Raw genomic sequence first — 21,090 nt, 5'->3', positions numbered from 1 at the left:
GGAGGCAGGAAGGGAGGAACAGTCATGTCTGTCCTGAACTCAGTCCCCTCCAGAGCTGACTTCTGTGCCTCTGGAGCAGGGACTTGGCAGCTGCCACTCTCACTCTGGCCTCTGGGGGGGCGCCATGCTCTCCTTCCTGACCAGGCTGGCTTCTGTGTCCTCAGATTACTACCCTTTTTCACTTCATCTGAGATCAGATTGGGATCTTTGTTTTCTTTTAAAAATACCTATATTTTTATTGATTTCAGAGAGGAAGGGAGAGAGATAGAAACATCAATGATGAGAGAGAATCATTGATCAGCTGCCTCTGCCCCCACACTGGGGATCTAGCCCACAACCCAGGCATGTGCCCTGACCGGGAATTGAACTATGACCTCCTGGTCCAAACGTCGATGCTCAACCACTGAGCCACACCATCTGGGAAAGATTGGGATTTTTCTAAAGGAATTTAGGCAGTAAATGAAAAACAAAAAGACTCATTTGAGTGTAGAATGGGAAGAATTCACAGAGAAGAGGTTTTTAAAAATCCAGCTTCAGCCCAGTTCCGCCATGGTAAGTGTTGCTGGGCCTGCTGCAAGTACAAGCTAACGGAGTGGTGATTCTGTCACAGCACTTCTAGAAATGAGACCTGTTCCTCCTGCTCGTTTTCTTTCCAGCGGGCATCCAGGGGCGCCTTTCATGCCATCTTGTTGAAGACCCTCCCGCTGCCTGTGGCTCAGTTCCTCAGCAGGTGTGGGCTGCTCACCTGGTTCTCTCCATTCCTTCGCGGGTCCATGCAGAGCCTGGCCGAGGCCCTGCAGCAGCTGCCGGCCTCCCGGGAGCTCCAGGCGGTGCTCAGCTACATCTTCCCCACGTATGGTGGGTACTGGCCTTGGGCAGCTCCTGGAGGAGGCGGCGCCGCCCTCCTGGCTCTCAGTCTTTCTCCCTGAAGGTACCTGGCTGGCTGAAATGCAGCATAAACCCCAGGCCCTCTGGAGTTTATGGATGAGAAGTCTGCCTACCTACCTGCAGGACGCCCTGGTGAAATTCCTTCATCCACACCCTGGATGATTGTCCTTTTCTACCAGCACTGTCCTCCCCAGTCTTGGCTGCATGGCAGTTTGCAGGGAGGACAGTCTCAGTGGCCCCCAAGATCTGTAAGGTACCCCATATTTGCATGGAGACCGGCCTCTGGCTGCCGTGGGCATCATTTGTACCCTGGGAAGGAGAGACTCAGGCTTCACGTTCCCTGCCAGGAGTCGGTGTTCCCTTCTGACTGGTGCTGCTGCCGCATTTGCCTCATCGCCCCTCCTTCCTTCTGTAGGCGTGACCCCGAGCCACACCACCTTTTCCATGCATGCTCTGCTGGTTGACCACTACATAAAAGGGGCCTTTTATCCTCGAGGGGGTTCTAGTGAAATCCCCTTTCACATCATCCCTGTGATTCAGCGGGCCGGGGGCGCTGTCCTGACGAAGGCTTCTGTGCAGAGTGTGTTGCTGGACTCAGCTGGGAAAGCCTGTGGTGAGAGTCCTGCCTTGCGCTTCATGGGCCCTGGGCTGGGGTGGGCGAGACCTGGGCTGCAGGGGAAAGAAAGCACTGAGGGCAGAAAGTGTAGCAGGACTGGCTTCCTCGTGGGGCTTACAGGCTGGAATCTGCCCAGAGCAGGGCTCACAGGCTGGAATCTGCCCAGAGCAGGGCTTACAGGCTGGAATCTGCCCCTGTAAGGGCTCGGGGAGTTATTAATCTGGAGATAAAGAGGACATAGGAAACATTGCATGGTTTGCAAAGAGCAGTATTTAATCATTTATTCAATAGATAAGAATAGTTATCTGGTAATGCATAACCTCCTTGAGTGTAGGGGCTGTCTTTTTAATATTTGTCTATAGATTTTAGCACATAATAGAGGTTCAATAAATGTGTGTCGGTGATGATGGAATGAATACGTGATCTGGGCACTCCCTAGGGCAGTGTGGGGCCAGCAGGATACCCTGCCCTCAACCTGTTAATGGCAGAGTGGGGTCTAGAACCCTGTTATCCTGGCTCAGGTCTTTGCTGTAATCTGCACGGAAAGTCAAAATCCCACTATGGAAGGACTTCATGAGGAGAGGGCCAATGCAAGGAAGGACTCTGGGAAACAGAGCAGGCATCTACGATTCGTGGGTCCTTAAGGAGCATCAGGGAAGGGGCCAGAGAGGCCTGAGAAAACATGGCTGGTGTGACGGTGAATTCACCAGAGGAACCTTTCAAGGTGGAGGTGGCGAGTGGGTGGCCCAGTGCCCCACAAAAATCCAGGAGAAGAGGCCATCAGCGGTCTCTGAGAACACACTCGGAGAAGAAAGTAGGAAGCTGCTGGTGGTAAGAAAGAGGTGGCGGTCAGTAGTTGTGAGATTTTCTCTCATCTTCAGGAGCAAGTTCTGCCAGCCTGAAGGGGTCCATGAAGCAAGGTGGCTTTGTCAGTTCAATTAAACTCAGTTTAGAATACATTTACTTGTGTTTTTCATGTGCTAGGCGATAAAAGATGAAAATAAAAAGACAAGACCTAACCTCTTAACTCAGGAAGCTTCAGGTCTCATAAGGAAGATCACTCTGATTTAATTTATGTGCCATACAGAGGCACATGCTCAAGTTGGAGGTGAAGGATGGTGGAACAAGGACGGCCTCAGAGGAAGGCAGGGGTGCTCGAGCCAGGTCCTACAGGGTCAGAAGATGGGGAGTGGGGCACATCCGTACTAGTGTCAACCATAAAAAAATATATAAAACATAAAGGGTCAGAAGAAGCTAGTCAGTGGTTGGGGGAGGTTATTCCAGGCAAGGGGAACAGAAGGTGCAAAGGCAGGCACTGAGGTATGAAAGAGCTGAGTATTTTTAGGCATTAGAAACTGCCATTTTCATAGGTCAGGAATGGTTGACCATCAGCTGTTTCATATGCATGTACCTATGGTTTGGTGAGTGGTCAGCAATGAGGTGGACACACAGTAGGAACCAGATGGTGGAAGGCTGATAGGAGGGGTCAGTGTGAAGATGGTTGGGTTTAGCTCAAGAAAAGGGAGCCCGCCCAGGGTGGGGAGGCAGCTGGGGAAGGCGAGCGCAGAGCAATTGTGGGGCACGCTTAGAGTGCTTGAGGACTTTGCAGTTTTGCCTGGGGTGTGCCCGTCTGGCCCCAGGTGGCCCGGACGCCCAGGTCTGAGAAAATGAAGTGGAGGCTGGGAGAGACCTGTGCGGGATGTGAGCCTCTCCCTCCTGGGGCGCACAGAACCTCAGTCATGCTCGTGTGCCTGCAGGTGTCAGTGTGAAGAAGGGCCAAGAGCTGGTGAACATCCACTGCCCCATCGTGATCTCTGACGCAGGACTGTTCAATACCTACAAGTACTTATTGCCAGAGACTGCCCGCTGTCTGCCAGGTAACACGGGCTGTGTGGCTCTCTCCCGAGTTCCCCAGCATCGCTCCTCTAGAGCAGCTCACGCAGCCGGGCTGATGCTTTTCCCAGGGAGATGGCTGCCCTCTGTACTTAAGCAGAAAAGGTGGACACACTGGCCTCTAACTTGCTCCTCTGTGTAGGAGTTGGGGGAAAACTTGGTTTATATCACATCACCCCAAAGACCCTTTGATCCTTATTTATCTCTTCATGCGTGGCACAGTCACTCCCTCCCCCTCATAACCTCAACCACTTTCCCCTCTCCTCTTTTAAGATTCCGTTCCAAGTTGCCCATTTCCGGTTTTCTTACATCTTTAATCATCTCTCTAATGGTGAATGATGGTTGGTAGAGTCCAAAAGGAACATTTCTTGGGTTTTCATTATGTTTGTGGTATGAATCCTGCTTCCTTCCTTAATTTCTCACTTATTTTGAGGGGGAAGACTGGTCTGGCATTATCAGTCAGGGAAGCTCAGGCTGGCGTGGAGAAGAAAGGCTTCATAAAATGGTTGTGTGCCCTATTGAGACCAAGGTTATATTTTCCTGTCTCTCTCAGGAATCATATTGGGGCTGAGCCTTTCATTCTGTTCCTTGAACGCTGTGCCCAAAATCTGGGCACCAGGGTAGAAATGAGCCTCAATGCAGCCATCTTTTCTGATAGACCGTGTCTGAAAACAAAAGCCTGGCCCAGATGGTGTGGCTCAGTGGTTGAGCGTCAACCATGAACCAGGAGGTCACGGTTGATTTCTAGTCAGGGCACATGCCCAGGTTGTGGGCTCATCCCCAGTAGGGGGCTTGCAGGAGGCGGCTGATCGATTATTCTCTCTCATCATTGATATTTCTAGCTCTCCCTCTCATTTCCTCTCTGAAATCAACAAAAATATATTTTAAAAAAGAAAAAGAAAAGCCTGGTTTTGTGGAGGAGGAGGTAGACATATTTGTCTATTTGTGTTTTGTTTTGTAATCAATTTTAGAGAGAAAGAGGAAGGGAGAAAGAGAAAGATGGACAGAATAACATCAATTTGTTCCACTTATTTATGCATTCATTGGTTGATTCTTGTATGTGCCCTGACTGGGGATCGAACCCACAACCTTGGTGTATTGCCAGGACAACGCTCTAACCACCTGAGCTACCCAACCTGGGCAGGAGGTAGACCTATTTGTAGTTGGCCCTGGGTAGGTCTGTGCGAGAGGCTTTGCCGTTGTATTTCAGTGGTTCTCAACCTTCCTAATGCCGCAACCCTTTAATACAGTTCCTCATGTTGTGGTGACCCCCAACCATAAAATTATTTTCGTTGCTACTTCATAACTGTAATTTTGCTACTGTTATGAATCATCATGTAAATATCTGATATGCAGGATGTCTTAGGCGACCCCTGTGAAAGGGTCGTTCGACCCCCGAAGGGGTCTCGACCCACAGGTTGAGAACCGCTTTTGTATTTGATCCTCATAGCCACCTGGGAGAGAGCCATCCTCCTCCTAATTTAAGTGCCATGCAGAGAGATTCCTGCAGGCGCTGTGAGCCGGCTCAGGGAGGCTGGGCGCTACCTGCTTCTAAAGGTGCTTAGAGCAGAAGTGGATGGAGGCAGAAGAGTGGGAGAATGCTCTCGTACCTGGCTCTGAGCTGAGAGGCATGGGGCTTCCAGAGAAAAGGCCTCACTAAGGGGTGGAGAGCAGGTCAGCCAAATAAGGTGAGAGGTAACTGTTTTGAAATGGACTTTAGGATGTTGTGTAACTAGACGCTACTGGTGTGACCTGAGGAGAGGAGGCCGCTGGCCTGGAGGGGACCAGGGACCCAGCGGGTAGGGAGGGGTGTAGCTGAAGGCCTCTGGCTGGGGCTGGGGGTGGAGAGAAAGGAGCAGCTCGGATGCCGTCTCGATAGAAAGGCACGAAGGAGCCAGGAGCCCGTGGAAGGAGCGCTCCACCTCACAGTGGGGTTTGCGGCTGCTCTTTGAGGAGCTGGGGAAGGTGGCAGCAGGGTGGGTTCGGTAGAAAAGTGAGGGCCTGCATTTCCTCGTCGGGGAGAGGGTGGGTGGCAGTCGTCATTGTCCCTATGGTATGTGTTCGACTGAAAACCAGCCTTCTCATTCCTCTGCCTCACTTAGCTGGGCCTCAGCCAGCATCTGCTGCCAGCGAAGGCCTCCTCCTTCAGCCTGGGTAAGCTGCCTGGGGTGAGGCTGAGACTGCCCGGTGCAGGGCAGTGGGGCGGGGCGGGGTGGACTGACCAACAGACTTTGCCTTTGGTGCTTCCTGCCTCCCTCTCTCCCCGGACCTTTGATCCCGGGTCCCACCCAGGCCTGCCTTCTCTCCAGGCCGCATGCTACCTATCCAGCTTGCCTTCCCTCACTGTATGGGAATAGCTGTCACTGCTCTTAGGTGGCTCAGCCCTGAAAACAGGCTAAGGGCACGAGCCCCCGCCTGGCTGAATTCCAGATGAATTCTAATTTGAGGACATTTCAGGCAGTGGCAGGGTGATGTTTAATTCAGCCCCCCCCTCCCCCCGTGCAGGGACTCCTTTGTTTCTAGCTGTTTGGGGTGGACGTTTTCACAGTTCCATCTGCCCCTCAGAGATAGGAACCAAATACCTGCTGGCCTGTGGGACAGGTAGAGCAGGAGGGGTCAAGGGCGGAGGTGAGATGGTCAGGCAGAGGGAACCTTTGTGGATGGGAGCGCCTTTCTTAAATCCCACTGCTGAGCCTTGAGGGGGTTTGGAGCGGAAGTTTTTTGAGTGGGAAAGATTGGTCTCATGATGTCAGTAAGGGGCTAAGGCTGCGTGGAGAAAAAGGCTGGGTGTACTGTGCCTTGTTTGAGACTCTAGGTTATATTTTCTGCCAGGTATATGGTCCCTGGACCTCTTCCTTCTAGCTGGGGAGAGGGAAAGCGGGCTAGCGGAGGTGGTTGCTGTTCCAGGGGGCTTCATAAGACCTTGGAGGTTTCACTTCCGGGCCCTTGGTTCTCTCTGTGCCCACCCAACCTAACCTGGACAGGGCGTGCCAGCAGTGAGATTGCCCCTGGAGGCCGGGACCCAGCGGTGAGCTCCTGCGGCTCCAGGGCGGTCCACTGCTCCATACTGGGATTGGGGGAGCCCGCCTTCCCCTCCTCATGGCTGGGTTGTCCAAGGCCAGTTGTCCTTCTGTAATTGTTATAACACTCCCTTTTGCTCTCCAGAGTGGCCTGTTTTTGATAGATTCTATGTCACGCTGCCCATAGCACTCATTCTTTGCAGCCTATAGGAGGGCATCCAGCTTATTTCAGAAAAGTCTCTTTTCCAGCAGACAGGCAGCGTATCCGATTCCTTGAAGCATCCCCAGAGGAGTCAGCGCATTTTGGGTCCTCCACAAATAGTCGTTAAATGAACGGGCAAAGCAGCCAGTGCTACCCTCAAGCAGGGGCTGGGATGGTCCTGGGAACGAGGACAGAGGATAAGAATCTGTAGGAGCCATTTCTGGGTAACTGGTCTGGGGTGCTTTGTTGAGAGGTGGGGAAGGCCAGCTGTAGTCCAGGGGACATCGGACGGCTGTTGCCTCCCTCCTGTTCTGTTCTTCCCTCTCCCGGCTGAATCCTGAAACGCCAGGTGCCAGGAATGCTGTTTGCTTTTGTCCATCTGCATTGCTGATCATTTTTGAGGCCTTGTGCTGACTGTACTGCACATTATGAATTGTGTATGTTCATTTATTAGGTGGTTTATTTTCAAGTTCATACTGAAATTAAGGCTCATAAGGAAGTACTGTTCATATCTGTGGTCTTCATAGCATGGAGCCTAGTCATCCACTCCTAATTGAGACATTAGGGGAAGATTGGAGGCAGTTAGCCGGAGACTATCCTGCAGGCGCTGTGAGCCAGCTCAGGGAGGCTGGGCGCTACCTGCTTCTAAAGGTGCTTAGAGCAGAAGTGGGTGGAGGCAGAAGAGTAGAAGTCTGGCGTTGCGGCCTTCACAGGCGGAGACAGGAGAGCAGGCCCCTGCCAATTACTTGTTATTTCAACAGTTGCAGTTGAAATGACGCTACAAAAATGGCCCAGGCGCTAGGCTGGCAGCTGAGGCTGCAGACACAGCGAGCAGGCTCAGCAGGCTCCCCTGGGGCAGGGCACCACCTCTGGCCCGGTGCACACAGCGCTCACCAGCTCTCTTTGGCAGGTGTGAAGCAGCAGCTAGAGATGGTGCGGCCCGGCTTGGGGATCTTCTCTGTCTTCATCTGCCTACGAGGCACCAAGAAGGACCTGGGGCTGCAGGCCACCAACCACTACGTTTACTTTGACACAGACATGGACAAGGCGTAAGGCGTGTGTGTGCACGTGGGGGGAGAGGGTGTCAGCATGGGCCCACAGCCCACAGGACCCTTGCTTCCTCCCGGGATGCCGGGGAGTCAGTGCAGGAGACGGAAGGGGAGGAGGTGGGCAAGCACCGACCCCAGGAAGGGCTTTTGTGCACCTAGGCTGTCCCTCAGCTCCATCCCTGCTGGTGAGGGGGTGTCCGTGGGGATGAACTGTCCTTGGCGAGTGCTGGTGGCTGTGAGGACCAAGGTCTTGGGCTGGGCAGCCACACTCCTCTCACCCTCAGGATGGAGCACTACCTGTCGATGCCGAGGGAGAAGGCTGCCGCACACATGCCCTTTCTCATAATTGCTCCCTCATCAGCTAAGGACCCGACTTGGGAGGACCGATTCCCAGGTGGGGCTTGAGGTCCTGAGGTCCTGGGGAGGGGGTTGGGGCGGGAGGGACCAGGCAGCAGTAATCCAGCTCTGCCTCCCCAGACCGGTCCACAATGGTCGTGCTGGTGCCCACCTGCTATGAGTGGTTTGAGGAGTGGCGGGAGGAGCCCAATGGAAAGCGGAGCAGCGACTATGAGACCCTCAAGTCCTCCTTTGTTGAAGCCTCTCTGTCGATTGTCCTGAAGGTGTTCCCACAGCTCGAGGGAAAGGTAGGTAGACCACATGACTACCATTTCTCTCCTTCCTTTGGGCCAGGGAAATATTACCCTGAGATAACTGAGCTCCGGGGAAGGCAGGGAACCCATGCAGGCCAGCAACTCATTCAAGGAGAGCAGAAGAGGAAAGATGAGCATCTCACAAGGTCTCACTCCCACCCTGTGGCTGCCTTTTTTGCCTCTTAGGTGGACAGTGTGACCGGAGGATCCCCGCTGACCAATCAGTTCTATCTGGCTGCTTTCCAGGGAGCCTGCTATGGGGCTGACCACGACCTGGGCCGCTTGCATCCTCATGCCATAGCCTCCATCAGGCCCCAAAGCCCCATCCCCAACCTCTACCTGACAGGTACACTGACTGCCCCATTTTGCCAGGAGCTGTGCCCCTAGGCCTCCGTATCACCCACAGTCCTCTGTTCCTGTCCTCAGGTCTTTCTGCCCCTGCAGCTCCCACACCTGCAGGCTGGCGACCTGGGCTTGATTTGAAGCTGCCCCTGGGTGACCCCAGCACAGAGGGATGAACACGAGAGCCCTCGCCCTCTCTCTCACTGGCGGCTGCTCATGGGTCTCTGCTCTTGTCTCCTAGGCCAAGACATCTTCATCTGCGGGTTGATGGGGGCCATACACGCGGCCCTTCTGTGCAGCAGCGCCATCCTGAAGCGGAACTTGTACTTAGACCTGAAGAAGCTTGGTTCAAGGATCCAGGCACAGAAAAAGAAGAATTAGTTGGTCAGGGATGCGCTAGAGGAATTTGGCCGGTGCTTGTGGCACAGCCGGACTCAGCCATGTCTTTCAGCATTAGTTTCTGCTGACACGAAGCATTCTCATTCATGTGAGAATTGATTTCTGAATGGAGATCCAACCCACAGGTCTCCCACAGATCCCAGTTCTTAACTGAAGCTCTTCCAGCTGGGGCAGGGGATGATTTCCACACCTTTCACAACGCACTAGCTACTAAAGGCCCGGTGTGGGCTGCTGATTTGGATAGCCTTAATGTCTCAGCCAGCAGTGCTCTGCACCCCATACCTCCTAACAGGCAAACCAAATATTAATTTTTGTTGTTAATCCTCACCCGAAGATATTTTTTTTCTATTGATTTTTAGAAAGAGTGAAAGGGAGGGGGAAGAGAGGTAGAGAGAAACATCGATGTGAGAGACACACATCAATTGGTTGCCTCCTGCATGCGCCCCAACTAGCGCTGGGGATTGAGCCTGCAACCAAGGCACATGCCCTTGACTGGAATTGAACCCAGAACCCTTCAGTTCTTGGGCCAACACTCTATCCACTGAGCTGAACCAGCTAGGGCAAACCGAATATTCTTGAAAGCACTGGTCCAGCTGTCCTGAGGCTTCTCTAATCACTCGAAGTGCTCTGCTGCAGTCTACACTGTTAAGGAAAAAGGCTGTCTAACAAGGGTTAGTCAAAGCCTGGGCATGGTTTTGATTATAGGTTCAGAGGCCTCCATATCCCATTTTTTGCTGGTTCTAATGGCTCGCTCAGGGGTGGAAACAAGCCTGCGACAGACTCATTGTGGTTGTGGGGGCTGGAATAACAACAAGATATCAGTTTGCAAGGTGTGTGTTTAGAAGTTAATATTCAATTCGTATGCAGCCAAGGTCCTAGATTTGTCTTCCTTGTCATGCTCAGTGTGGCAGCACTGAGACACGCCCTTATGGAGCTTATACCTGAGCCTCAAGGCTTATCTTTCAAAGATACACAGCAAAGGGTGACACTGGTAGCCAGGGCACAGGACTGGAAAGGTGATGTCACTGGGGTTGAAGCAGGCCACAAGGGCATTCCAGGCCAAGGGGACAGTAGAGGACAAGTGCCAAGAGGAAATGAATGATGACCACGGGCCCAGCTACCTCCTTGACCTAGTCCATGGGCTGCCTGGTGGGGAGGACTAGGGCTGGAAATCAGTCACCATCACAACACACAAAGCTACAGGATGTGTACAAACCCTGGAATGGCGTTTCCCGTTTATTGGAGATTGATTGGGTGGGAAGGCAAATGAAGACTAAAGGTTAAAAATAAAATTACTTTCACTTGTGTTGGGCCTCATATCAGTCAATTCTAAAACAATATTAATAAATTCAATGATTTTATAGCTTTACAATTTGAAATTTATTTGTTTCTGCAACGATACAAAATTACATCAAGTGGCATTCACAGAAGCTCAGTAAAACATTAGATACTGAAAAATACTTATCATTAGACCAAATAAGCTTTAAAAATAATTATAGTTACAAAAGCTGAAAATATAAAACACTGCAAAACAGCGGCACTCTACTAAGTGGATAAACAAGGGAAACAACAACCATTAACGCAGCAGATTTCGGAATCCAAGGAATACCTATCATATATACACATCAGTGTGAGGCGGCTGGCTTTGATGGCAGCTTAAAACTCCACAGCTCAGACTCAACCTTTTAACAGAGGAGTTTGGGATATTTAGGAAATTTACATGTGGCTTGTGAAACTAGCTGAGTTTAGATTCAGTCTTGGCTCTGGATATACACTTAAAACTGAAAATCTCTTCCCAGGATCCTTACTTAAGCCAAACCACGCCAAACACAACCTTCCCAGCAAGTTTTCAGAAAACAGCTGACAGAAGTACAAGGATTGATATATAGCACACTCTTCCCTGTTCATATGATTCAGCATGTTCAAGCATGTTAGCTTTCATCACACATGAGGCACTGGATATCGAGTTACCCTGTAGAAAGAAGGGACAGGCTTCCGTTTTTTTTAATTTAAATGACATGAATTGGAGAATAAAATGAGAATCACCATCGATAATTTTAGAGGTTTAGAATTTTATCACCAAATATTTCTTTAAAAGCCATCATGGGAAGCCCAGCCGGTGTGGCTCAGTTGTTGAGCATGGACATATGAACCAGGAGGTCACTGTTTGAATGCCCGTCAGGGCACATGCTCGGGTTGCAGGCTTGATCCCCAGTGCGGGGCCCGTAGGAGGCAGCCGATCAATGATTCTCATCACTGATGTTTCTCTCTCTCCTCCCTTCCTCTCTGAAATCAATAAAAATTTTTTTAAAAGCCATCATGGGAAAGAGATGTCAAAGTATATACAACTAATTGTCAGGTCGTTCCAAGTTGTTTTAGCCTTTTGAGGTAAGACTGGCCTTCCATTGCCCTGGCTGGGTAACTCAGTTGGTTAGAGCATTGTCCCCACACACGGAGGCTGCAGGTTCGATCCCCAGTCAGGGGACATACAAGAATCAACCAATGGATGGATAAATAAGGGGAACAACAAATTGATGTTCTCACAATCTCTCTCCTTTCCTCTCAAAAATAATTTAGAGACTGGCCTTTCACTCCCTCAAAGACCAGAAATGGACTCTTTAAATATTCTACTCAGTAATCATCAGGAAAACAAGTTCCTCTATTACATCCACAACTGAAGCATAGATTCCTCTAAATAGAAATCACCCTTCAACCAAAGGCTGGGGGCAGGAAAGGAAGCACACAGCTGCCTAGAGGGGTGCCTCTCTTGGCTCCCTGTAACTCCCCCCCTACCCCCGGCCCGGGCTTGAGAGATGCCTCAGCCAGCTTGCCTTCATCCAAAGAATCTCTAAGAAAACATGCTTCAAGTAATCTTCAAAAAGACAATTGCCCAGAAAACAAGTTTTCCTTTGGTGTGAGAGATTTCCTTTAGCGCAATTTTTAAAGTGAAACTTAAATTCTATACTCTCACCACAAGAAATGATATTTCTCAGACTCATAAAGAGCCTATAAACTTGCCTCTAAGCCATGAGGGACACAGACGGAAGCTTCAGATCAGGGCAAGTGTTTTAGAAAGGTCACTCTGGTCTCTATGCACACAAGAGAAGATGGACAGGAAAACCAATAAAGGTGGCTCCTGAAAAAGAGATCTGGGAGAGAGGTGAAATGGGTGTGGGACAGGGAAGCAAGGAAAATGGAAAGAAAGATGGCAGCTTGAGACATTTTTTTTAAAAAAAAGCATAGGATTTTTGTGACAAGAGATAAAAATGGTAAAAGTTTGTAGTTTGGAGTCGAGAGGATTAAAGAAATTGGGCAGTTGAAAGGGACAGTTTAATCAGTAGAAAAATTCAGTTTTAGAATTTTTAGGACAACCATGCTGAAATAGCACACAACAGGACTGTTTCTTTGGGAACTATGCCAAGGATAAAGACCTGGGAGTCACTCACTCAGAGGATGAAGAATGAACTTCTGAGGAGACAAAGGAGTTCTTTTTTGTTTGTTTAAAAATTTGTTGTTGTTAATCCTCACCTGAGGATATTTGTCCATTGATTTTTAGAGACTGGAAAGGAGGGGAAGACAGAGAAAGAAACATTGATGAGACTTATCAATTGGTTGCTTCCCACACATGACCCGCCCAGGGCTAGGGATTGAGCTGGCAACTGAGCTATGTACACTTGACCAGAATCAAACCCAGGACCCTTCAGTCCGAGGGGTGACGCTCTATCCACTGACTCAAACCGGCTAGGGTGACAAAGGAGTTCTTGACATCAGGACACTTTGTCAAAGAAACCAAAATAGGGGAATTTCTATTTGGATGGTCAACAGTGTCCAATTCTATCAAGATCAAGACTAAGTTTTGAGAACAAGCCATTGGATTTGATGATCTGAAACTATGGAACAACACTTAGTAGAAAGACAGGGACCAAAGTGAGCTTGTAAAGGTTATGAAGAGAGTGAATGACAAAGTAATGGAAGCAACACTTACTAAAGAAGTTGAACAGCAGAGTGAATAACAAACAGGATGGAGGGGGTTTGGGGGGTTTTTATAAGCATGAAGGTTGGAGAAAAGTGTTAGTGTAGACAGGCAGATATAGAAAACATTAGAGGAGGAAAGCAGGGACAGGGGAGACAGAAAAGGGAATACAATAACCATGATCTTAGGGAATGCTAGGGGAGCCTGATAGAAGATTCCTCAGATTGGAGGAAAAGTATTATAAGACTGGTGCACAAGTAAAGAAATGATGACAAGAACAACATTCATTCATTCTTTATCTCCACAAACAGGTTCTGCAATGAATGAAAAATCTCAACTCAAAGCCATGAACTATTGTTCTAAGCAAGGTGGACGATAATATGATGAACACGTGGTCCCTTCTTTAGACTTGCTTCTTCAATAGCACAGAATTCATCATACTCCCCTCACTTCCCACATTCTTTGTATTTCTTGAGATCAGTTATTCTATTTCAGTTTTTCCTTTGCAGAAACAACTCTTTAGGCTCTCTACAATAGGATAGCATGACTAGATCTACATAAAACTTCAAACAGTGTGACCTAAGACACTACCCTCAGTTACCCCAGGGGAACTCTGAATTTCTTAAATTTTAGTAACCCCTCCCATGGGATAGAATAATTTTTACTAACTACCTTTACTTAGCATTTTATATTAGACTAGAGGCCCAGCGCAAGAAATTCGTGCACTGGGGGCGGGGGTCCCTCAGCCTGGTCGGTGCCCTCTCCCAGTCCGAGACCTCTCACTCCTTACCGCTCAGCTTGCTGCTTCTTAGTGCTGCCATGGAGGTGGGAGAGGCTCCCACCACCACCACCACTGTGCTCGCCATCTGTGAACCTGGCTTCTGGCTGAGCGGTGCTCCCTCTGTGGGAGTGCACAGACTACCAGGGGGCAGCTCCTGCGTTGAGCGTCTGCCCCTGGTGGTCAATGTACATCATAGTGACCGGTCGTTCTGGTCATTCCACCATAATGGTCACTTAGGCTTTCATTATATAGATGAGAGGACCATTATTAAGGTTAAGGTAAAAGAAAGAGCCTGGTTAGTTTCTAAGTATGTCTATTTTGTCTGTTTTAGGCAACAAAGGCAAAATAGAGTTTGTGGGGAACCTATTTCATAAAAGTTCTTTGAAAAAAACGCAGACCCAAACCAAAACCCTATTTGTTTTCTTGCACATGAACTTACTCTATTTCAAAAAGTTCCTGTTATGGTTATAAGAAAAAACAGTGCTTCAACAATCACAACTTTATTTCTAAAAATCTGCAATGGGAACAGTGCACTGCTTTATAGCTCTAACTCCCAGAAGCCCCAAGTTCAGTTTTATACTCAGTACCAACCAAATGGAAGCTGATTCACTTTGTCTTACATAATATGAAAATGTGCTGGACAGGTTGAACCTGCAGGCAGTAAAGCATTTTTTTAAGCTATTGTTTTGGTTTGCTGCTGAAGCATTTGAAAAGAATTATGTGTTTAATGTAGCTCTTTGCAACATCAGCATTCACCTTGTAGGGCACATCCCCCCAAAGTAAGAGACCCTGGTGGAAAGTACCTCAAGCAGCTGAGTTTTCTCCTAGGTCTGCAAAAATAAATAGTGGCGAGTGCAATGCTACTTTCTAGGGGTAATTTCACTATAGAGCCGAGGCCCAAGGCGCCCAGAGCAGCCTGCAGCACTAGCCTGTCAGGGGCTGGGACCTCCATTTGGCCAAAACTGGGTTCCCACCTGCTCGCTCCTTCTACTCATACTCAGAGGGGGAAATGATGGAAGACACCAGCGTAAATAACGGGAACAAAGGAGTATAGGGTCACTAAAGTGCAGGTGCAAAAATCAAAGCCATGCTCCCCACCCCCGATCTCTGCCAGCCCGGACTTGCCACCAAACCCTAGAGGGTATCTCTTAGTTCACAGTACTTTTATCTTCATTTATCTTGATTTAGAAACAAATCAGCAGGGAGGATGAGGTTCTCAAAAACAGAAAGATCAAATCTGAAATGAGAGTAATACAATGCATTGGTGACGTTCATCTTCTTCCAGAGGAATATCTTATGGCTATGATTTTGGAGGTAAAAAAGATCTTCATAAGAGTTGCAGCTCAAAGAAAAAAAAAATCCAGAATTAAGACAAACTTACCCTCCACCATACAAACAGTAATTGATAAAATAAGAGCACATAAATTATTTAAAAATTCAGTTTGAAATAAAACATACACTAGATGCCCAGCCAGCATGGGCATTGACCTATGAACCAGGAGGTCATGGTTCAATTCCCAGCCAGGGCACTTGCCTGGGTTATGGGCTCCATCCCCAGCAGGGGGCATGCAGGAGGCAGCAGATCAATGATTCTCTCTCATCATTGATGTTTCTCTCTCTCTCCCTCTCCCTTCCTCTCTGAAATCAATAAAAATATATTTAAAAAAACAACAACAGCTAAAAAAAAAAACCCATACACTAGACAGATCCACACTTAATGGAGGGGATATGGGAAGCTTGGCTTCTGCTTTGTACCATTCTGTATTCTGAATTGTTTACATGTGCATTTTTTAAATCAGAAAAAGATGATAATGAACAGGGATGACAATGCTTAAAATCAATTATCTGGAGAGGTACTTGGCCAGGGTTATACCGTGAAGCTGATCTATTGGGCCAGTCAGCAAGATGTTTTGAGCTGAGTGGCCTATTCTGTAGCTGGTATGAGCTGTACACATGAACTGTGTTCCCTGTAGGAGTCTGGGAAGAACTCCCAGTTGGGCCGCCAGCAACTCTTCACCCACGCCCTTGCTGAGCTGCAGACGGGTGCATGCTGGCAACAAGGCCGTGGGAGTACACTGAGCTCAGACAGGCTGCCTTTGGGGAGAACCTTACCCAGCTCCTGCTGCTGTGGGGTGGAAGGAGGGCTTTGCTTTCTGGCAGAGGCATGGGTTGGCTGCATTCAGGAAATCTAGTCAACAATGCTTAGCAGGGCTGATCTGGGAAGTTGGGAGGCCTATGTTTCTGAACTCGTTTATTTCTAGGGAGTGTAATCTCGAGCTCTGCTCCCTAACATGTGGTTCCAGCAGCATTTGGCATCACCTAGGAACCTCCTAGAAATGTAGAAGCACAGGCTCCACCCCACAGCTAGTGAATCAGATTTTGCTTTCTATCACAATGCCTATGAAAATTTGTCAAGTGCTGGAAAAAGCACAGATGGAAGCCTAGGGCGTTCCCATCAGGTCTTGATTTTGCCACGTACTTGAGGTGGGAATTTAAGTGAGGGGTGGGGGGGTGGGGATCATGACTTCTGGGCCTGAGTTTACTCATCTGTCAAGGGAGGGAGCTGTTGCAACATACGTAAAGGTCTCTTCTGCTCTAACACTATAGACATATATACATGATGTCTCTACTTAGTGATCTGAAAAGGGCAGGGGTGCTGGTGGCAGCACCCCCAGAACCAGCTGCTGCATCTGAGCCAAATGCAAGCCCACTGCTGTGCCCAGCTGAGACTGCATAGCCCTCCCATGGACCTGGGTTTTCCTTCCTTACCTTCTGGTCCAAAAGCTGGTAGTCACTGGCCTTTGGTCGCCGAGTAAGTTTGGATTTTTTTCCTTCCAGGGCAAAAGCAATAATCTGGGGAAAGGAAAAAGAAAATGATTAACAACTGACTCTATAATGACTTATTTCAGTTTCTGAAATCAGAGATAATCACCTGGTAGTACATTTGTTCATAACCCTGACAGTAAAAAGAGCAGTACACCCATAAAGAGGCCTATCTATATATATAAAACCCTAATATGCAAATAGACCAAACGGTGGAACAACCAAATAACCAAACAACCGGTCATTATGATGTGTGCTGACCACCAGGGGCATGCGCAGAACATGATGGGCGTCAGCAGCAGGCGGCAGAGCACGGAACATGGCGGGCATCAGCTGAGGCAGGATGGTGGAGCAGGTGAGCGGGGGTGCCAGAGCAAGGTGGGGCACTGGTTGCTGTCACCAAGGCGAGCCTCTGGTGGTTACTGAAAATTCTTTGCTCCTGCACACCATGGTCCCACCCGGCACACGCACCTGCTGCCGGCGCCGGCCCAGCTCACATCTGCAGCTGGCGCCGGAGCCACCGCTCACACCCACTGCCAGCGCCCGACGCCAGTCCCAATCACTCAGGAGCAGGAGAAAGATGGAGAAGCCCTTAGGGGCAATCAGGGCCAACAGCCACTGCTCACACCTGCTGCTGGTGCCAGCCCCTTATGGCTCTGCGCCTTCAGCAGGTGCAAGCGGGGCTGGCGCCATCAGCACATGGGAGCACGGGAACGGGGCTACCCGCAAGACAGGGGATGGGAGAGGGAGGCGGGCCATGGTGGAAGGGGTCGGGCAGGGGCGTGGAGGATGGGACAAGATCCGCCCCTGTGCCCACCGCAGCCTTGCAGCCCACAGTTCCTTTCAAGGTGCATGAATTCGTGCACTGGGCCCCTAGTTTAAATTATAACAATTTTAAGAACAGGGCTTAGTTCCATTACAATCCTGTATACTGCTAAATCAGCAATGACAGAGAGAGGAAAGCTGTTCTGGGTTCTAGTTTGTCAGAGTCTGCTAATTTACTCAAGAATACTCAAAAGATCTGACAACTCCTCCCTGGAGAGCTGTAGGCTAAGACATTTCTTTTCTTTTCTTTTTTTTAAAAAAAATAAAACAAACAAACCATAAGCAATTATTCTTTTCTTCAAATGCACTCTTTCACTCCACCCTTTGCCTCATCTTAACTTTACAATCATTTCATGCCTAAGGTTACTCTCCATGATGTTGTATGTAGAATAAGGCATGCACCATTTTAACTAAATGAGTCCCTCATTTCTTATAGCCACAGGCCTTATGGCCATCATGAATTGAACTCTCCAATTTTGACCAGGCTACAGAAACTAATAAATTGTTAGAGTTCAATAAGAAATGCAATTATTGCCCTAGCCAGTTTGGCTCAGTGGATAGAGCGTCAACCTGTGGACTGAAAGGTCCCAGGTTTGATTCCGGTCAAGGGCATGTACCTTGGTTGCGGGCACATCCCCAGTAGGAGATGTGCAGGAGGCAGCTGACCGATGTTTCTCTCTCATCAATGTTTCTAGCTCTCTATCTCTCTCCCTTCCTCTCTGTAAAAAAAATCAATAAAATATATTTTTAAAAAATGAAATGCAATTATTTAGTCATTGGAGTAATTGCTAAGTGACACAGATACTACTTCACACCAAACCTTGCTAAAGAAATAAAAGATGAGTATATCTATGCAATTTCTGTTCTTTCTTCTAATCAAAAATTCAACTGACTACAAAGATAATCCCTGGGCTCTCTGCTGTTGATGTCAAAGATTATGTAACCATTCTTTCTGCCACTGTAGGGGGAAGACAAAAACTTAGCAAAGGAAGCTAGAAATGATGCACTGAAAATAGAAACAGGAAGATACGTGCTTTAACTACTTACAAACTGTCAGGTACTCAGGTCCCCTGAGGCTGTGAAGGATCTAAGTTCAAGATTACAAGAGACCCCAAAGCAGGTCAGATAGTAATAACATCCTAACTTGGCACCTAATACAGCAGCAGAGAGCACTCAGAGGAAACAGTCATGAAAACAAATGATTTATAAAACAAGAGTAGAGCCCTAGCAGGTTCTGGGGAAAAACACCTGACATGTCATAAAATACCCAGTGCTCACAGGCAGGTAAGTGATGAATACTGGCCCATACACCAAGCTTTCAGGGTGAAAGACATCCCATTCCTCTTAAGATAACTGTTGACTTACCTTCCGCTTGTTGTGATAGGCAATATAGAGAACAGCAACAAGAATGGCTGCAGTCACCAGATATGCAAAAAAGTGACTGCTCTCCGCACTTCCAAGATTGTCCTTATAAAGGTCATCCTTCTTCCTATTTATGGAATCCCAAAGTGTCCCTTCAAGGTTCTCTCCAGAGGCAGGGCCAGGCATTTCCTTCTCTTCTTTGGGTGGAGAATCCCCTTCAGGTTCAGAGCTGTCTTTCGTGGACTGCTGCTCCCAATCCGACTTGCCAGAACTGTCTTCCGTGGCCAGGTGCTCCTTGTCTGACTTGTCAGGACTCTCTTCTGTGGCCAGGTGCTCCTTATCCGACTCGCCAGGACTGTTTTCCGTGGACTGGTGCTCCTTATCCGAAGTGACAGGGCTGTTTTCCGTGGCCAGGTGCTCCTTATCCAACTCGCCAGGGCTGTTTTCTGTGGACTGGTGCTCCTTATCCGAAGTGACAGGGCTGTTTTCCGTGGCCAGGTGCTCCTTATCCGACTCGCCAGGGCTGTTTTCCGTGGACTGGTGCTCCTTATCCGACTCGCCAGGGCTGTTTTCCGTGGACTGGTGCTCCTTATCCGACTCGCCAGGACTGTTTTCCGTGGACTGGTGCTCCTTATCCGACTTGCCAGGACTGTTTTCTGTGGACTGGTGATCCTTATCTGACTTGCCAGGACTGTTTGCCATGGACTGGTGGTCCTTATCTGATTTGCCAGGACTGTTTTCCGTGGACTGGTGATCCTTATCTGACTTGCCAGGACTGTTTGCCATGGACTGGTGGTCCTTATCTGATTTGCCAGGACTGTTTTCCGTGGACTGGTGGTCCTCATCTGACTTGCCAGGACTGTTTTCCGTGGACTGGTGGTCCTCATCTGACTTGCCAGGACTGTTTTCTGTGGACTGGTGATCCTTATCTGACTTGCCAGGACTGTTTGCCATGGACTGGTGGTCCTTATCTGATTTGCCAGGGCTGTTTTCTGTGGAGTGGTGCTGCTTGCCAGGACTGTTTTCCGTGGACTGATGCTCCTTATCCGACTCGCCAGGACTGTTTTCCGTGGACTGGTGCTCCTTATCCGACTTGCCAGGACTGTTTTCCGTGGACTGGTGGTCCTTATCTGACTTGCCAGGACTGTTTGCCATGGACTGGTGGTCCTTATCTGATTTGCCAGGGCTGTTTTCTGTGGAGTGGTGGTCCTTACCTGACTTGTCAGGACTGTTTGCCATGGACTGGTGCTCCTTATTCAACTTGCTAGGACTGTTTTCTGTGGACGGGTGGTCGTTATCTGACTGGTTGGAGTTGTTTCCTGTGGACTGTGGCTGCGGGTCTGACACAGCAGAGCTGACAGCCATGAGCTGTTCCGGAGCCTGTGGATCATTCTGAGGCAGGAGGCTGGAGGAGAGCTGGTTGGAGACTCTTTCTTCAGCCTTTACTTTCTTCTGATCAGGTGATGGAAGAGAAGTGAGCTCCTCGACTTCTGAAAGAGAGAAACCAGTTGGCCCTCAAGAGAGGCAGGCCGTGGCCGCCCGTGTGGGTCAGTGATTGAGCGTGGACCTATGAACCAGGCAGTCAGGGGTCCATTCGCGGTCAGAGCTCATGCCCGGTTTCGGCTTGATCCCCAGCAAGGGGTGTGCAGGAGGCAGCCGATCAATGATTCTCTCTCACAATTGATGTTTCTCTCTCTCTCCCTCCCTTCCTCTCTGAAGTCAACGAAAAGAAAGAAGGAAAGGAAGAGGGGAAGAGGGGAAGAAAGGGAAGAGGGGAGGGGAGGGGAGGGAAGGGGAAAGAAGAGAAGAGAAGAGAAGAGAAGAGAAGAGAAGAGAAGAGAAGAGAAGAGAGAAGAGAGAAAAGAAAAGAAAAGAAAAGAAAAGAAAAGAAAAGAAAAGAAAAGAAAAGAAAAGAAAAGAAAAGAAAAGAGGCAGGCCGAGATAAAGGATTAAGGATATTTCAGAGCTGGAAGAAACTGGGGCAAACGGCAAACGGTGGCGGGGGTGGGGGTGATGGCGAGGGGAGGGGTGAGTCGGGCAGGGACGAAGCAAGCTCAGAAGGCAACCGGCCACGGTGAGGATGACGGGCCTGGTGGGCGAGAGTAGGGTTTTCTTGGGGACAGGGGTCTTACCCGCCGCTGCAACCACCAGCAGGACCAACGCAACCAGGAACCGCATCCTGCAGACTGTACTTCCGTCGTCTGCTGCTCTCGCGAGATCGCACACGGACGCCGTACTCATAGCCCCGCCCCTTCCTGCGCGCGTCT

At 49.2% G+C, this 21,090-nt stretch overlaps 2 protein-coding genes across 4 annotated transcripts in view; one reads left to right on the top strand and one right to left on the bottom strand.

Annotated features, from left to right (window-relative positions):
• The window catches only part of RETSAT (retinol saturase), a 15,852-nt gene extending 3,295 nt beyond the window's left edge, over nucleotides 1-12,557 (top strand). Inside the window, exons 4-11 of one of the 2 annotated variants that reach the window (XM_079792535.1) lie at nucleotides 657-858; nucleotides 1,304-1,501; nucleotides 3,262-3,381; nucleotides 7,530-7,668; nucleotides 7,953-8,062; nucleotides 8,146-8,312; nucleotides 8,505-8,664; nucleotides 8,902-12,557. In XM_079792535.1, coding sequence (XP_079648661.1) covers nucleotides 657-858; nucleotides 1,304-1,501; nucleotides 3,262-3,381; nucleotides 7,530-7,668; nucleotides 7,953-8,062; nucleotides 8,146-8,312; nucleotides 8,505-8,664; nucleotides 8,902-9,041 — 1,236 coding nt within the window. In that variant the 3' untranslated portion in view covers nucleotides 9,042-12,557. The remainder of the gene's footprint in view (nucleotides 1-656; nucleotides 859-1,303; nucleotides 1,502-3,261; nucleotides 3,382-7,529; nucleotides 7,669-7,952; nucleotides 8,063-8,145; nucleotides 8,313-8,504; nucleotides 8,665-8,901) is intronic. The other variant, XM_079792536.1, reaches the window with a different exon arrangement.
• TGOLN2 (trans-golgi network protein 2) lies at nucleotides 10,462-21,090 on the bottom strand. 2 transcript variants are annotated; one of them, XM_079792538.1, is made up of 4 exons: nucleotides 20,956-21,014; nucleotides 18,827-20,310; nucleotides 16,583-16,666; nucleotides 10,462-15,050 (listed from the first exon to the last, which is right to left on the bottom strand). In XM_079792538.1, exons 1-4 carry the CDS (start codon nucleotides 20,999-21,001, stop codon nucleotides 15,045-15,047), a joined length of 1,620 nt encoding a protein of 539 aa, XP_079648664.1. In that variant the 5' UTR covers nucleotides 21,002-21,014; the 3' UTR covers nucleotides 10,462-15,044. The 2 variants fall into 2 exon arrangements, with proteins under 2 accessions (XP_079648664.1, XP_079648663.1); XM_079792537.1 differs by having other exon boundaries at nucleotides 10,464-15,050; nucleotides 18,827-20,313; nucleotides 20,956-21,090.

This window comes from Cnephaeus nilssonii (genome assembly GCF_951640355.1).
Source record: "Cnephaeus nilssonii genome assembly, chromosome: 15".
Classification (NCBI taxonomy): domain Eukaryota; kingdom Metazoa; phylum Chordata; class Mammalia; order Chiroptera; family Vespertilionidae; genus Cnephaeus; species Cnephaeus nilssonii.
The sequence above is the reverse complement of the archived record's forward strand: the minus strand, read 5'-3'. Positions and strand labels throughout refer to the sequence as shown.